This window comes from Trametes versicolor (genome assembly GCF_000271585.1).
Source record: "Trametes versicolor FP-101664 SS1 unplaced genomic scaffold TRAVEscaffold_2, whole genome shotgun sequence".
Classification (NCBI taxonomy): Eukaryota; Fungi; Basidiomycota; class Agaricomycetes; order Polyporales; family Polyporaceae; genus Trametes; species Trametes versicolor.
The window spans coordinates 2938829-2954168 of NW_007360322.1; the positions used below are offsets into that span (position 1 = coordinate 2938829).

A 15340-nucleotide genomic window follows, 5' to 3' on the forward strand; every position below is an offset into this window, starting at 1 on the left:
GTGTGGATGCCGCACCGCTGCAAAGCGCATCATGGGCGCCAGCGGGTGTGTTAGCGGGCGGGGGCGGCCAGGGACGCGGGCGCCAGAAACGCAATAATTTAGGCAGAAATGGGGGGACGGACCCCCGGACAGTCCCGATCAGGCGCCTGGGAGAGAATTAGAGGTCGGGTGGCGGTACGGAGGGGATCTGAGATCCGAGTGAGAAAGAGGCGGCGGGCGCCTACGGGAGTGCGTCCTGCGCTGTCGGATATATTGTATAAAGCCCTCCTTTTTTCCCTTTTTCCCCGAGCCCGAGCCCTGCTCTCTTCTCTTGCGCGTTCTCCTCCGCAGCCTGCCCGTCGCGCCCTCTGCTCTCGCCCTCGACCCCCCGACGTGCCCCGCCGCCCTCTCCTCCTGCTCTGCTCTCTTGCTGCTCCTCCTCGCTCCGTCTCAAGCCCGCACCCTCCATATCAGCCTCGGACATCAGGCACCGTGATTACCAGCGCTACATATCTCGACATGGAAGTAGATGCCTCTTTCCGTCTTCCAACTATGCCCCCACCAGGTGCCCCCTTCCGCGCCCTGCACCCCTACCAGTTCGCCCCGGCAGAGTACAACCCCCTCATGCCATCGCCAGACCACCCCCCAAACGCGCCACACCTCATGTCGCGAGCCGACCACAGCGGCGCGACCGACCTCCGCGATCGGAATCACTCGCCATACTACTCGCACCCTCCTCCACACCATCTGCACGCATCCTCCAGCCGTGCTCAATACCAGTCGCCCCCAAGTCCCCAGTTCCGCACCCATGCCGTCAACTGGGCTGCTCACCCCCCTTCCAGCAGCCAGCAACAACAGCAGCAGCTCCTACCGCCGCCGTCTGCTCTCGCAGGGCCCTCTATGCCGAATTCGTTTTCGCAAGGAAACAACACCCCTCGAGGCCGTTCTGCGGATGATTCGCAGCGCGCGCCACAAGCGGCCATGCTCTATGCGCAATCGCAACAGCTTCCGCCCATCCAATCGAACAACATCGCGCTGCCCACCACGCGCGGCCGCTCGTCCTCTCTCATCGCCGCGTCTGCATACCCGCAGGGCGGAAATGTGCCGCGCCTGCCACCCATCATGCAGGTCGAGAAGCAGCAGGTCACGACGAGCGCGACCCAGGCGGCAAGCGCGAGCCGCCGACGAAACGAGGCCAACTTCGTCTGCCCCGTTCCCGGCTGCGGCAGCACGTTCACCCGTCGTTTCAACCTGAGAGGTACGTCGATCGCGGCATGGCGCGTTCCGTATCACCCCCTGACGCCTCATGTGCGCCGATGACAGGCCATTTGCGATCGCACACCGCTGAGCGGCCATTCCTGTGCGAGTGGCCAGGGTGCAATAAAGGATTCGCGCGTCAGCACGATTGCAAGTGAGTGGCCGCTCGCGCTGGGAATTTACATGTTCGCGTAGACGCTGATCACTGCGCCCGCCGCCACTTTATCGCAGACGTCACCAAGCCCTCCATACGTCGCGTTCACAATCGAACGTCTGCCAGGGATGTGGGAAGACTTTCAGTCGGCTAGACGCGCTGAACGTGAGTGCTATCGTCCCCTTCGAGATGTGGGCGCATGACTAACGTTGCCTGCTCTCACAGCGGCATCGTACGTTCGCACCGAACTTGGGAATCGCGCTTTCCGGCTAACCGTTTGTTTGCAGTGCGTTCAGACGGAGGCGCCGACTGCCGCCAGGCCACGGAGGCCGCAAACATCGCGCAGCGGCTTAGCCCGCAAGAGGACGACTGGGAGAATGGCAGCAATTCCACCGAGCGCTCGACCGAACGGGGCTCGCGCCGGTCCCCGCCCCGCAGTTCATAACGCGGGCTGCCGCCTGCCCCATCCACATCCCCATCCGTCCATTCGCGTCCATCAGACGAAAGCGAGCCCGCACGCCTCATCGCAGAATCAGCGCGCGCGGGTCCTTCCCCGCCCTTCCGTACCACCTCCACCACCACCCCGCCCGTGTCTCTCGATTCCAGGAAGCAGTGAGTGGGATGATGTTGATGCACATACAGCGTCCCCAGTGTCAGCCCCGCGGTCTCTTCGCAGCAGCAGCCATGCATGATATCCACCCGCATCTTGGGTCCCCCGCGCGCGCCGCCGCGCACTCGCCGTGTACATGTAGTATTGCCGGGCTCTGTTCCTAAATTAATGTCCTAATGCACGTCGTTGTTGTCTCCACACGCCCCGAGTGTATGCCCCCGATCCATCTGTCTGCCCCCGTCTGTTAGCCCTGTCTTCGCTGTCAGCGCGTGTGTGCGCGCGCACCCCTTCCCTGATCTGCCGTGTCGCTGCAGCAGCCTCGTGCCCGCCCTGGGCCGCCTACGGTCTGCCAGCCAGAGAGCTACTCGCGTTCGAATTCACGCGGCGGGACCTCGGTGGGGCAGACGTCGCGCTGCCCGTCAGCCTTCTCGCCAGCGTCGCGGGTGGCCAGGTGGGACCGCGGAGCGCCAGCATCAGCCCCCGGGACCCGCCGTCGCGTCAAAGTTCCCCTGCGTCGCGCCGTGCGGTGACAGATTTCGCTGCGGGCTGCCGTACGTATGCCCGGATGCATCAGACCAGGGATGGGGTGCTGTCTGCGGCAGATTCGGAGTCCAGCTGCGTGGATGCTCGTATTGCGCGTATCGGAGTACGCGTATACATCACAGCTTGCCCCTGGGTGTATGTTTCGCCCCCGAGTGTCAGGAGGGCTCCTAGTGGCACTCGCAAGCCTGAGGGCCGAGGGCCACGGCGTGCGCAGCGCCCGGCGGGGAAGAGGCCTGCGAGCCGCGATACGGGAAGAGATGGGTGAATCGGGGGCCCGGGCGCCCGGAGAGGGGGCGGCAGATCTGTGCACAGCACGCCGCCCTTGCGGTGTCGCGCGTGCCAAGCGCACGCTGCTGCGCGCCCGACGCCAAAGAGCTGTGCTCCCTCCCCGCGTCCCCTTCCAGCACCGCGTCCGCCCCCGCCCGCCGTCATCCCGCCCCGGCCCGACGCCCACGCGCGGGTGCTTATGATTGCGCCGGCGGAGACGCGAGCGCTGATGGCGTCCCGGGCCTCGGGACCCAGCTGGACGCGCGCGAAGCTCGCCCCCGCGGGCCCCCGATGCGCACAATGCAATGCACACACCCAGATACAGCTGTGCTTGCGATATGAATGGCCCACCCGTCCCGCTAGCGCAGCGAAGCCGCCCGGTGGGAATCCGAGAGCCGGGTCGGCGGCCCTCGGCCACCCGTCGTGGCACTCAGTCTCGGACGGGATGAGTCATGTGCTGCGCGTGGCCATGGACGTTGGGCGGAAATACCGCGAGGCGATTATTCAACCCGGCCGCGAAGGCTAGCGGTTAGAGGCTTCGGATGGGGTAATCGAGTGATGCGGGTGTTTTGGGTAACGTTAGCACACCGAACATGGGCATACGCTGGCGCCCGCGGCGACAAAGCCGCTGCTCATAGCGACGTGCGGAGTTTGGACGGCGAGCGAGACCTCAGCTGCATGTTGTGATGGTTCTTGGCCCCATGGGGATGCATGTCTTGAACGTAGCTGACACTCCTGACGGATTGTCAACGCGGGCGCGGGCCGCCCGAGGAAGTGCGAAGAAGTGGTGTGCGCCCGCCCGATCTCAGTCTTGAACGAGCGTGACATAGGGTGGGACCTCGGGCAGGGTGTGTGAGCGCCCACCTGCAGGAAAATCATCAGCAGGTCCAGGAACTCGTCCGCGGGCTAGTCGGCGGCGACGTCACCGCGCGATACCGCCACCCAGACAAATGAGCTTCTGCAATTCCAATGATAGCAGCGACGGGGGCTATGTGCTGGGGGCAGGTGGCTATCAGATCACCGATGCAACCCACCCCGCGAGCGGCCGTCAGCGCGGGTACGATTTCCTGTGCTGCCTTTCCAGGGTGAATGGGCGCAAGCAAGCCGCCTCGTCCCGGTGCGTGTGTCTCGGACCTTCCACATAATGATGCTGCTCCTCCCGCTGACCCGGTGGGTATGTCTTGCGGACCCCGTGCATCGCCGGATATGGCGCTTCTTAAGTGTCTGGGTGTGCATTTCAAGTTCCAACCTCCACCGTGGCCGGAGCGGCGTGTTGTAACTTGCAAATACCGCTGAGCGGACGCTTTGTAATATTGCCTCCGCACGGCGTTCTTACGGCAAGCGCGGCGTTGGAAATGAATGGAGGACATACAGGACTCTAAGCATATGTCAGGCCATCATAGCTTGGCAGGCGCGGAATGCGAACGAGAAACGGACCACATTGCTTTGCGGGGATGGTTCTGTCCAAATGGTCGACAAATGTCGTCGATAGCATTTCATTCAAGTTGCTGGGAACAAGTAGGGCTGCTCAATTCTGGCCGGACGTGGTCGCTGGTCACTCCAGAGGATGTGTCTTGGCTTTGATGGACATAAGCGAGAATAGCCGAAAAGTCCTGCGACCGGTGTAACCCTACCTAACCCTAGTGGGAGAGTCGTAGGGTGGTTTTCCTGTCGCCAGTGCATTGGGGTGTATAGGCCTCTGGACTGCATGGAAGATAGGCGTGAAACTACATGTGCATGGCCATATCCGTCTGCTTTTTTTCCGTCCTGAACTGGCTCCCCTATCACCGACAACGCCTCCATGAGCTAGAGAGGTTTGGGGAGGAGTTCGAATAATTACTGCATTTGGGACGTGCCTAACTCAACCGACCGGCGGCGACCGCGACAATTCGACGTTCTGCACCTCCTCGCTTACTGTCGCTTATGTCCATCAAAGCCAAGACACATCCTCTGGAGTGACCAGCGACCACGTCCGGCCAGAATTGAGCAGCCCTAGTGCTGTACTGGAAGCCGGAGGCATACCGCCGGGCAGCTGGCATGATCTATTGCGCGCAGATCAGTTGTCTGATAAGCTGGACGAGAAGATGCTGCGCACAGACCCACGTTGAGACAATCCTCCCGCGAGGGGTAGGATCGCTACTTACCTCATGTCTCTATGCGCGACGCATGTCTCTGTGGGCCCGAGAACGTGGCATACGCAGCATTGAGCGAGCGTCGCAATGGCATCCAGGGGGACCCTCGATACCGCCCCCCGGCTCTGGGTCTGGCTAAGACTCGGACCCAGTACGTTGTGGTCCCTGTCCGGTGAGTGTACTATTTCTGTTTGCGTTTCCCTTCATGTCCGCCAGAATCTACGCGTGCAAACGTTCAGGCTTCAAGTTCCGCCGGCATCGGGGCGTGGGCGGCGGAGAGAAGCGCTGTCCATTTAGAAACCTGCACGGCATCATCAGCGTGCAGTGGGGTCCAGTCTTCTGACAATCAAGCCGCCTCGGGGTCGTGTGGATGTCTTCCATCACACACGATTCGGTGCCTAGCATTGCGGCGAACAGGTTTGGAGGACATCGAGAATGAGGTACCACGCCGGAGTCGCGCGGTGTTGTCGCAACAATGGGTGCAAGTGCGGCGGTTCGGGCCGATGTAAAGCTGGTCAGTTGTAGACATCTGCCCTCCGTATCATCGAGAGCGTGCAAGAGTGTGCAAGTGGTTCTCATGTCGAATGCAAGAAGATGGACGGCAGTGGGTATGTCGCGGTGCGGTGTCAAGCGGACATGTCTGCGAGCACCGCAAGCTAGCGTGTATGATGTGAAGAGTGACGTGAAAAAGCTAATTTGGCAGCTGTGCCGTCCCAGTTTGGCAGTCGTTGTAGTTGACCGTCCCGGCCGACGGCGAGCGAGTAAGCGATATTGCCATAAGATACATGAGTTATTGTAAGAGAACGACATTCCCATGCTTTTTTGGTAAATGATACAATGATAGAATACAACCAAGAATACCGTACACAAGCCCGATTATACGTCGGATCTTTACGTTAAACACCTGTAGGTCGGCGGCCACCGTGACACGTTGAGGCGACAAGGAGAATGGAGACGAACTCCGACGCATTACGAGAATATGTAACAGCCCTCGAAATCCTACATATGCGAAGTCATCGTTAGAAGAGCGACAGTTTCCGAGGTCTCGACAATAACTCACGTCCGCAGGGTCGTTGAACCGCAACCCGATGTTGAGTCCTGTAATGATCTCCATCTCCTGCTGGGTAAGGTCGAAGCTCGCGCTCTCGAGGTTCTCCTGCATCTGCTGCTCGGTATTACTCTTCGGTATTACCGCCAGCCCGCGCTGCGTCGCCCACCGTAGCACCACCTGCGCCGGCGTGCGCGCATGCGCGAGGGCGATGGAGGTGACCGTCGGGTGTGCGAACAGCGCCTGCGTGCGCACCGCCTTCGGGCTATCCAACTCCCTGAACCCGAGCGGGCCGAAGGACGAGTATGCGGTGACTGCGAGGCCTTGTGAGTGCGCGTACTGTACGGCACGCTCTTGCGCGTTGTAGGGGTGGATCTCTACAAATGGAAATCTGTGTCAGGAGACGGGCAAAGGCGGTCTCACGCGGGCAGCAGAACGCACCGATTTGTAGTACGGACGGCCTGTGGCGTGCGTAGCTGAGGAGGTCCATGAGGAGGGCACTGGCCATATTGGACACGCCTAGGTGTTTGATATAGCCCTCGTCGACGAGCTGCTCGAGTGCCTCCCACGTATCTCGGAGCGGGACCGGATCGTGTTTGACCTGGCTCTTGCCGTCGAAGAACCAGCCCGGCGGATAGCGAACATCAGGGGCAACGTATGCCAGCGAGATAGCTAAAGTTAAGATTGCTGCGTGAGCATGCAAGCGAAAATCGAGTAGAACGCGGGAGCTACTTACGGAAGTGGACGTAGTACACATCGAAGTAGGAGACGCCCCAGTCAGAGAGGGAGCGCAAGACCGCTTCCCGAACGTGCTCCTTGCGATGGAACGTGTTCCACAGCTTGGACACGACGAACACCTCGTCCCGAGTCACGATGCCGTCCGCGATCGCACGACGCAGGCCCTCGCCGCACTCCTTCTCATTCCCATAATCTGCCAGGAAGGTAGCGCTGCGGTCAGTAGACGGACCCGTGAAACCCGGCTGCTCAGCGACAGAAGCGACTCACCGGCAGCGCCGTCGAACAGTCTATAGCCGGCCTTCGCTCCGGCATAGACGGCCTCGGAAGCTTTCTCACCGTAGTGCTTCCACGTTCCGAACCCTATCTGGGGCAGCTTTGCCCCGGTGGGCTTGAGCGTGATGGTTGGAGATGCTGACATCTCAGTCGAGCGCAGTGTGTGTATAGCTCGTAGAGGTGAGTGGATGTGCTGTGAGAAGATGCCGGTCCTCGCTGCGCTCGCCTATGCTATATAGGAGACCTGCTAGAGGACTAGACTGTGCTTTCTGTCAGAGAGGGCCCTTCCAGCCGAGGAACAGTCTGTATCATCGAGCAGTCATGAGAACTGATACCGGCGGACTCGATGTGGTCCGCGAAGTATCCCCGCGCAGATGGCTCCGGGCTCTGCGACTCGAGCGGTCGTCTCTCCGGCTAGGCGGGAAATGCTCCCGCACACCTGCCGGCCCCAGCCCGTGCAGTCCCGCATAATTACCCCAGGAACCTATGCTGTCAGAGCTCGGACGCCCAGACCGCGCACGCCGCAAGCCCAGAGCGGTTCCCCACACCCACCGGGCCGCAGCGGCACCGCTTGCACATGTCCGCAGCAAGTGGGAGGCTGGAACGGAGAAGCGCCGGGGGCTGTGTCGGAGCGTGGTATGGGATGACACGGCTCGGGGAGCTCAGGCACGCGAAACCTACGCCGAAAACGTTGGACACCTATTCCATGAAGAACTCCGGGTAAATATTAACTGCGATATGACAGCACCTATTGCATGCTGAAGTTCAGACGGAACGCTGAGAACCGGTAACGCGCCCACCGGGTCCCAATTGCAAGTCAGCGCAGATCTTTCATACACCGTTACGAGAGGGGGGGAAGAGCGCACCATCCAAATCCCTGCGATCGCACAGGGTCGCGAGGTCAAGCCGCTGCATGTGTAGGCAGCATGTCTTGAGGCTGTCCCACAGCGCTGATGAGGTAACACCCCTCTTGTCCTCGTTTCCATCCGGGTCGTGTACACTGTCCCCGTCTTGCAGGACCAACGCGTCAAGGATGTGTTGCGCAGCCTCGTCAAAGCGCTGACGAACAAGACGGTCAGCGACCTCGCCGGAATGCCATTGGTCCATAAACTTACCCTCAAGTTGATACATGAGATTCCAAGGTTGAACCTGACCACCAAAATATCATATCAGTAAACGAAGCCGAAGGCGCTGGTGTGCGAGAAAGAACGTGCCTTGCTCTGATGTACGACGGGTTCAGTTCCAGCGCGCTGTAATAATACTGAAGCGCCGCGTCGGGGTGGCCACTGTTCGCAAGGGTCGCGCCCACCCGATTGTACAGAAGCCAGTCCTGTGTCACCCGACCGCCATTAGCCGCTGTTATCCCCAGTTGAAAGCCGCAAGGAACCCACATCTGGTCGCACCGCTAGCGCAGTCGTGAAACAATCGCGCGCCTTTCCGTACTCCTAAAGGGGCACGGCAGACGCATCAGCCAATCCCGCCCGGTGCAACCGGGGTCCACCGCTCCCGACGCACCTCGTTCGTGTTGAGCAGCACAGCAAGCGCGATCTGGATGTCGGCATCGATCTCGCCGCCCGCGTTCTCGCGCACGATGCTCATCAAGCAGTGCATCAGGTCCGTCAGCTTCTCGCTCTGCGTGGCGCCCGAACCCTCTGGATTGAGTGCACGGAACTGTGCGACCGCCGCGGCGTAGCGCGCATTGCGCCCAACCCATTCCCGGATCGCGTTGTATGCACCGGCACGGTCGCCCTCGTTTGTGTGCGAAACGGCCAGCGCGAGCCAGGACGGCAGGTGTGTGGGATCCAGTTCGAGGGCGCGGCGCAGAGCGCGCACTGCCTTCTGCTCGCGTTCGTTCTCCTGCTGCTTAACGCCGAGCTCGTACCATCGGGTGGCGTTGGAGGGATCACGTTGGACAGCGGCTTCCAACTCAAGAACACTCTGTCAAGATCGAAGGCGGATTAGACGCCTCTAGAAAGATATAGTGCCCGGGACGCGGGAAACACATACCTCATAGAGGGTAGCTGGGATGCCACCGTGAATGACATGGTTTCTGGTGCGCGATGCCTCCCCGTGAAGATAGGGGTTGTTGGATTGGAACTGATAACTCGTCAGTGGCTTGATGCCAGTCGCCGTAGCCTCGAAATCCTCCCAATCCTGCTGCAGCTTATCCCACTCCGCAGATTGAGCGTTCGGTTTGACTTCCGCGCGCTGCGAATTTGACATGGCCTCCGCTTGCATCGCGATGTACGCTTCATTCTCTTCCCGGAAGTAAGCGTCGTTCGGGTCCTCGCTTACCCAAGTACTCTCCGCACCGGTCTGATCAGAGTTCGCCATGCTCTGGTTCGAAACGCCGACAAAAGGTCTCTGCATCGTGGGAAGCTGCATCGAATTTCCGGTCGGTACTGGGGCGTCCGCGGCGCGCCCCTTGCCTTTCGCATCAGTGGAGACTTGAGCGCGGGCGGCCTCATCCCGCTGGACGAACTCGTTCCCGTCGACGACGACCTCGCCATCACGTAACTGGCGCATCAACCCCATGAATGCGCTGTTCTTGAACTTCGGGTTGATCTCGCCCTGCACCGTGTCCAAGAGGACGCCGGCGGTGCGCGCGAGTTCGTCCGCCTCGTGCGAGCGCGAAGCCGCCTCGGCGCGCTCGGTGGCCACGGGTGCCGCCGCCGCTGAGTTGGCGGAGTGCAGGGACAGCTCCTGTGACCGGAAGACTTGGTCCCATTTGGCAGCTATCGTGCGGGAGCAAGGGTCATTACGGCATCGCGGGCGACATATGGTCGAGAAACTGACCATCTATCTGGGAAGCCTGTATTTGGGAGAAGCCTTGTTGGACCCCGGACATCGGGGCATATGGCGCTGTGGCGAATCCCATAGGACTATTCCAGGACATATCTAATACAACGTCTCAGTGATGCAATTGTATGTAGTCATGGGCGGACCCACTAGGCATGGCGACACCAGGGACGTGCTGCGACACAGGAGACATATTCTGCTCCAATTGCATCGGTGTAGCTTGGCGCTCGACCCCTTTGCCGGCAAGCATGTGGGACGCCGAGTGCCCTGGCTGCTGTTGCAGGAAGTCTGCAGCCCACGCCGCAGGCCCGGCTTGCAAACCGGGTGACTGGACGGGCGACTGCATATGCACAGGTGATTGAATGTGGGATGCAGGAAGGTTCCGGTGCAGCGCCGCCATATCGAAGGAATTTGACGCAGGAATCATGGGAGCTGGCGCAGGACTGGCAGAGAAGAACCTGGCCGCATCTTGGTTCACGCCGGGCGCAGGAGAGTATTGACTCCGGAACGTCTGTGAATGCTTAGCTGCATTGTCCCCGTACCAATAAGCAACGTTTCTCACCTCTTTAGATGACCCCGCACGACTCGCTCCGAACTGGTCCTGATGAGCTAGTCAATACTTCAGGTCCGATGGCACGCGAGTGGTCTCCTGCTCACCTGCTGAATCCCTCTGTCCTGGTCGAAACGCTTGGACAAGCCCTGTAGCGGATTTGATGGACCACAGTCCGCGCCATTCACTAGCATAGGCAGAGACATAATGGTGTGAGGCAGCAGGCAGCAGGTGAGGGTGAGAGGACAAGCTGCAATGAGGACTCGCTGACTGCCCAAGTCGGAAATGACAATATCACCGGGCCGGCCTCTCGGACGATCGACTGACAGCACATAGGCGCCCGTGCTGCCCCCGACGGTTCGCACGTGAATTTCTTGTTTCAGGCTCTGTGCCAAACTCTGTTCAGTGTTCGACGTCTCATAGATCTCACTCTGCGACTCGGAGGAGCTGGTATCAAGCAGCCAAAGCACTTGGATGGAGCAGATCAGCGAAAATTTGGCGAGAATAGACAACATAACGTCTGGCATTGATTGGATCACAGGAAGTGGGCAAACAGTTGTAATACACGCCGTTCAAACACCGAAAGCCTCAGCAAACAGTCATAAAGCGGCGTTGTGCTTACGGCGCGCTGCTTCGATACTGGCACAAAGGCGTCCGAAGTAACAGGGCAGTGATCCAAATCTTCTTAAGGACTGCGGGCTACTTCACCTAGCATAGGGTGAAGAAAGACCTATGAAGACCATACAACGGCTTATTGCAGCACCAGCTGTTGGTCGCTGGGAGTGGTTTCGATGTCCCTCGTTATGGGTGTGGACGACCTTTGGCCTTACCAAAGCCGCATACCCCATGTAATCATGCATTGCATCTACGGACTTCAAGTTGAACCGGCCGCGGTATGGTATGCCTAGCCCTGACCTCCAGTGAAGGTGTTCTTGGTACGCTGATCTGCCCAAAGAACGTGCCATTTCCTGCAGCATATATACATCCAATTCTGGAAAGCCCGCATCCCATGTCAAGACTGAACTACACACTGTCCATTTGCACACACCGCAGGATCCCCTTCGCCGCCATTGCCACCATCTGCGTGCGCACATACGGCTCCACATGGATCTTCAGGTCAGCGTCGACTTGCGTCACGCGCACCACGACGCTTCTCAACGACGCAAAGCGCGTTAGGGAAAGCACCCGGTCGACTCCGCCCCAGTCCAACTTTGCGAGATCGCCCGGGGTGGCGCGGTTGGCGCGCACAGCGAGCTGGACGAGCCGGACGTTGTCTGAGCGGATGCTCGCGAAGAAGTCGACGACCCAGTTTAGGTGGCCACTGTGCGTCGGGGGGCCCGGGTGGCGTAGCCACACATTGAGCTTGAGGGAGGAAAGACGACGGCATGCCGAGAGAGAAAGAGGGGAGCCGGATCCATCTATAAGTTGCTGTCAGGCAAACGTTCGACTCCATGGTGGCGCATACGCGAAGACACGCACCTGGTAAAGTTTCCGACTCGTCGGGTTGGACTGTCAGGACTAGCTCCCGTAGGTTCGCTGCGACTAATACGAGCAGATCATTGAACGTGGCGAGCTCATGGGTGCGCAGCTTGATCGTTAGCACGGACATGCTTTTCAATCCCCCGGAAGCAGAGGTGAAAGCGCACAGGAGCCTCAAAGGCACCCCTCTACTGCAGTCTCCCAACAAACACAACGACTGCAACGCAGGGAACGCCTCGATGGGGTACTTTTCCGGGGTATCGTCGTGGGCCGTTATAATAAGGTGTGTCCCCGCGAAATGCTTGAGCCGCGGCAGGAGCTGAAGGAAGCGTACGAGCTGGTCCGTGTCCGCAATCGCGCATGTCCTCATGCTGAGCTCCGTGAGCGAATGTGTCGCACATTGCATGACTCTTGGTAGCCAAGGGCTGTGGAGGTCCATGATGGACAGCCGAAGCGTGCGGAGGTTGGCCGTCCCCAAGTATGGCGACGCTCCCTTGGGGTTGTCCCACATGGCTTCGAGGGTAAGCTCGTGCATGGCGTATGCTGCATCTGGATCGCGCTCGACCGCAGCAAAGAACCGAACAGCGTTGGTTAAGCATATCTTGACAATGTAGAAGAGGTTGTAGCGTGCCCTGGCGGACCAAGCACGGCATACTAGACGGCAGGTGGCGAGTGTCTTCCGGTCACCACGCAAGTAGTCCAGGGCGTGTTCTATCACCTCGATGGGGAGCACAGGCAGAGTGGCGGGGAGCGACATGATAGGTGTAGGGTGTAGAGGAGGAAGGTGTGGACGAGGAGGTAGAGCGCTGGGGCGACGTTGATTTATGCAATGCTGTGCGAGGTACACGCTTTTAGACACAAAGGCGGCAGGGCAGTAGTCACCTTTTGCGGAATCATTAGCCACTTCACCTCGCTAAAGGACGACAAAGCGGCGTACACTTACACAGAATCACAGCGCAGCATCTCACAAACAATCAGTGTTCATGGAGGGCGGCTTATTTGATATGCTGATACCGTGCATTCTGGCAGTTCAAATCTTGCCCGGGACTAATGAGCATAAGCTGGGTCAATCCTTCGCATGATTTTCTCGTGGTTCGGGATCAACCGGATCCGATGCAGCATGTTCGCAAGTGTCCATGATTCGTGAGCAATATACTGACTGACTAGTGGACACGAAGCGGGCCTGTGCGCGCAAGCCCGATGCACGTCCCAAGTCGAACCAAACAACACTGCTGAACATCCACGAGACTCAAGAGCTATTGCTGGGGCCTGCTGGCATCCTACATACGGTAGCGTAATTGATGCCTCTTGGGTGTCGAGTCTCTGTCCTGACTTTGTCTATAACAACGTGACATAGATTGATAGAACTCACCTATTGGCCACACGGGGAAGGTTTGCGGGAGATGCCTCTAGATCCAAAAGCGGTTTTGGAAGACCTACACCAACGGCCCGAAGAAACTGCAGGAACATTTTGTCGAGATGCCCAGATGTTCTCGCAGTTCCAAGGGTTGGGTCGCAAGAGCTCACTGCGCCACAGCATGACGGCGCAGCTCATCTACACGTCCAGGGAAAAGCTTGATACACACGATAAACTTGGGCTAATTGTACAAAACGATACAGTATCACATCCACCACTGGCCTGACGTTGAGTAGCCGTGTGGGTGGATTGTAGAATGGGACTCACCGACTATCGCAATCCAAGCCGCTCGTTTCGCGTCATACCGTCCCTCTTCTTCTTCAGCTCATCTGGGTGGTGGTATGGCTGGGGGAGTGGAGTAGGGGCGGTCGCCTGCGCAGGAGTGGCAGATTGGCCCTGCTGAACGGCGGCTTCCGCCTTCTGGCGCGCGATCGCGTCCCGGACTTGCTGGACGTCCATGTCCGTCATCGGAATCTGCGTCGGAGGGCGACGAATCATGTCTGCGGGCGATACAGCAGTGATGCGCTGAGATGGGCGGGCGTAGAGGCTGCGGGACAAAAGGGGAGAGAGGGCGTCGTGGAACAATGTGGGAGGAGGACAAAGGCAGCGCGGGACTGCGGGCGCAGGCGCTCGACACGCAACGTATGTAAAACACACCGCTCTCTCCGATCCGCCACCTGCACCATACCTGCACATATCCTCGCGTCCTCTGCGCCCGCCCGCTCGCTCACTCACTCGCCCGCCAAATACCTGCGCACCCCCCTCGACACCTGCCACCATGGAGGCCCTCATGCGCGCGACGGAGACCATCAAAGCCTTCCGGGTCCGTTCCAAGCTGCCCTCAATCACGCTCTTCCGTGCACGCCGTACTCATCCTACTTTCCTCCCCTCGCTGGTTTCGAATATCCAGGAAACTCGCCTTAGCAATATCCGGGGCCCCGCTGAGTTCTTCGACTACAACCGCGTATCTCGCCCCGCCGACCTCAACCAGACAACACATGTGCGTACCCTCTTCTCGCAACCTCACTGTCTTCCGCTATAGCTCACACGCGAATCAACCCTACGTTCGCGTCCGCCTTTGCAGCGCATATCCTACAACACTCGCTACTTCTCAGGTACGTGGCATACTCGTACCTCCACGCGCGGCGGGGGCTCAACTGTCTTGATGCACAGGAAACTACGGACTTGTCGTCGCCCTCCTCGCTGTATATGCCATGTATGCCCGCTTCTCATTCAGACAGCACGGCCCCTCTTGACACATTGCGCGCAGTGTAACGAACACCCTCCTCATCTTCGCCGTCCTCTTCCTCGTCGGCGGCTTCGCCGCTATCAACCGCTTCGGTCCGTCTTACATCCCTCTCCCTCTCTTGCTATCCGCGTCCTAACCGCACCCCCTTCTTTCCCTTCGTTCCCTCCCATTCCACTGCATTCCGCGCGGTCTCGCTCACCCGGCACCCTCCCCGCCCTATCGCGCCCCCAATATTGCGCTCGGCCTCAGCCCCGGACCCGATTACGGTCGGGGAGCACGTCATCACGCAAAAGTCGCTCTACTCTGGCCTCTTCATCATCGGCATCCCCCTCCTCTGGTTCTCGTCCCCCTTCAGCACCGTCTTCTGGCTCGTCGGCGCCTCCGCCGTCCTCATCCTCGGCCACGCCTCCATCATGGAGCCCGGCATCGAGAGCGAGTACGCAACCGTCCAGGACGCCGTCTAAGCGGCGGGTAGTTTGGGAGGAAGGGGACGGGGTCGCGAGGAAGAGCGCCATTTGGCCTCTGGGGATAGCGCGGGTGGATAGACTTCGTTCAGACCATGGAGCTCTCGTTTCTTACATAGTCGATCTTTCGCTCGGACGCGTCTCTTCCGGCTCTATAATACATGTAGCACACGACCAGACGGGACGCGAGCGTGCGCCGCGCGGGACGCAGCACCCTCAATCCTCAACCTGGCACCGGCCCACTCAACATTCAGCGCTCAGCATCCGACAAGTACTCAGCGTTAGTAAGTTCAGCGTCCGGAACTCGTTTCGATATTCAACCGTAAGACCCGATAAGCGAGAGCGAAAGCAAGCGGCGCGCCCGCGGGCGCGCCGCGGTAC

The 15340-nt window shown here is 59.6% G+C and overlaps 5 protein-coding genes across 5 annotated transcripts; 2 read left to right on the forward strand and 3 right to left on the reverse strand.

Moving 5' to 3' along the window:
• Positions 1 to 821: 821 nt before the first annotated feature.
• Positions 822 to 2196, forward strand: TRAVEDRAFT_142135 (uncharacterized protein). The gene is made up of 5 exons (XM_008036341.1): positions 822 to 1237; positions 1303 to 1390; positions 1468 to 1555; positions 1616 to 1622; positions 1678 to 2196. Exons 1-5 carry the CDS (start codon positions 880 to 882, stop codon positions 1833 to 1835), a joined length of 699 nt encoding a protein of 232 aa, XP_008034532.1. The 5' UTR covers positions 822 to 879; the 3' UTR covers positions 1836 to 2196.
• A 3505-nt stretch (positions 2197 to 5701) lies between these two features.
• On the reverse strand, positions 5702 to 7191 carry TRAVEDRAFT_161569 (D-xylose reductase). The gene is made up of 5 exons (XM_008036342.1): positions 6996 to 7191; positions 6727 to 6921; positions 6432 to 6662; positions 6003 to 6367; positions 5702 to 5941 (listed from the first exon to the last, which is right to left on the reverse strand). The coding sequence occupies exons 1-5, from the start codon at positions 7144 to 7146 to the stop codon at positions 5912 to 5914; spliced, it is 972 nt and encodes a 323-aa protein (XP_008034533.1). The 5' UTR covers positions 7147 to 7191; the 3' UTR covers positions 5702 to 5911.
• Positions 7192 to 7641: 450 nt separating this feature from the next.
• On the reverse strand, positions 7642 to 9851 carry TRAVEDRAFT_26644 (TPR-like protein; the record flags this gene model as incomplete). The annotated part of the gene is made up of 8 exons (XM_008035388.1): positions 7642 to 7778; positions 7868 to 8060; positions 8117 to 8150; positions 8216 to 8331; positions 8393 to 8446; positions 8517 to 8939; positions 9009 to 9736; positions 9798 to 9851. Coding segments are annotated over 8 exons (1631 nt in total), but the record flags the coding sequence as incomplete, so codon positions are not given.
• Positions 9852 to 12427: 2576 nt separating this feature from the next.
• Positions 12428 to 12592, reverse strand: TRAVEDRAFT_83728 (uncharacterized protein; the record flags this gene model as incomplete). The annotated part of the gene is made up of 1 exon (XM_008036343.1): positions 12428 to 12592. A coding segment is annotated over one exon (165 nt), but the record flags the coding sequence as incomplete, so codon positions are not given.
• Positions 12593 to 13984: 1392 nt separating this feature from the next.
• Positions 13985 to 15168, forward strand: TRAVEDRAFT_26645 (prenylated rab acceptor PRA1). Its single transcript, XM_008035389.1, has 6 exons — positions 13985 to 14069; positions 14157 to 14246; positions 14331 to 14361; positions 14420 to 14462; positions 14517 to 14587; positions 14745 to 15168. Exons 1-6 carry the CDS (start codon positions 14025 to 14027, stop codon positions 14957 to 14959), a joined length of 495 nt encoding a protein of 164 aa, XP_008033580.1. The 5' UTR covers positions 13985 to 14024; the 3' UTR covers positions 14960 to 15168.
• Positions 15169 to 15340: the final 172 nt, after the last annotated feature.

What these genes read in the sequence shown, in the direction of transcription:
- TRAVEDRAFT_142135 (XM_008036341.1), top strand. Translation starts at nt 880, where the DNA reads ATGCCGAATTCGTTTTCGCAAGGAAACAACACCCCTCGAGGCCGTTCT. An exon ending in CCGTCGTTTCAACCTGAGAG is followed by an intron (nt 1,238 to 1,302) that starts GTACGTCGATCG and finishes CGCCGATGACAG; the next exon opens with GCCATTTGCGATCGCACACC. An exon ending in GCGCGTCAGCACGATTGCAA is followed by an intron (nt 1,391 to 1,467) that starts GTGAGTGGCCGC and finishes ACTTTATCGCAG; the next exon opens with ACGTCACCAAGCCCTCCATA.
- TRAVEDRAFT_161569 (XM_008036342.1), bottom strand. Translation starts at nt 7,146, where the DNA reads ATGTCAGCATCTCCAACCATCACGCTCAAGCCCACCGGGGCAAAGCTG. An exon ending in TGTGTACTACGTCCACTTCC is followed by an intron (nt 6,663 to 6,726) that starts GTAAGTAGCTCC and finishes TCTTAACTTTAG; the next exon opens with CTATCTCGCTGGCATACGTT. An exon ending in GGTTCAACGACCCTGCGGAC is followed by an intron (nt 5,942 to 6,002) that starts GTGAGTTATTGT and finishes TCGCATATGTAG; the next exon opens with GATTTCGAGGGCTGTTACAT.
- TRAVEDRAFT_26645 (XM_008035389.1), top strand. Translation starts at nt 14,025, where the DNA reads ATGGAGGCCCTCATGCGCGCGACGGAGACCATCAAAGCCTTCCGG. An exon ending in AGACCATCAAAGCCTTCCGG is followed by an intron (nt 14,070 to 14,156) that starts GTCCGTTCCAAG and finishes TCGAATATCCAG; the next exon opens with GAAACTCGCCTTAGCAATAT. An exon ending in CAACACTCGCTACTTCTCAG is followed by an intron (nt 14,362 to 14,419) that starts GTACGTGGCATA and finishes CTTGATGCACAG; the next exon opens with GAAACTACGGACTTGTCGTC.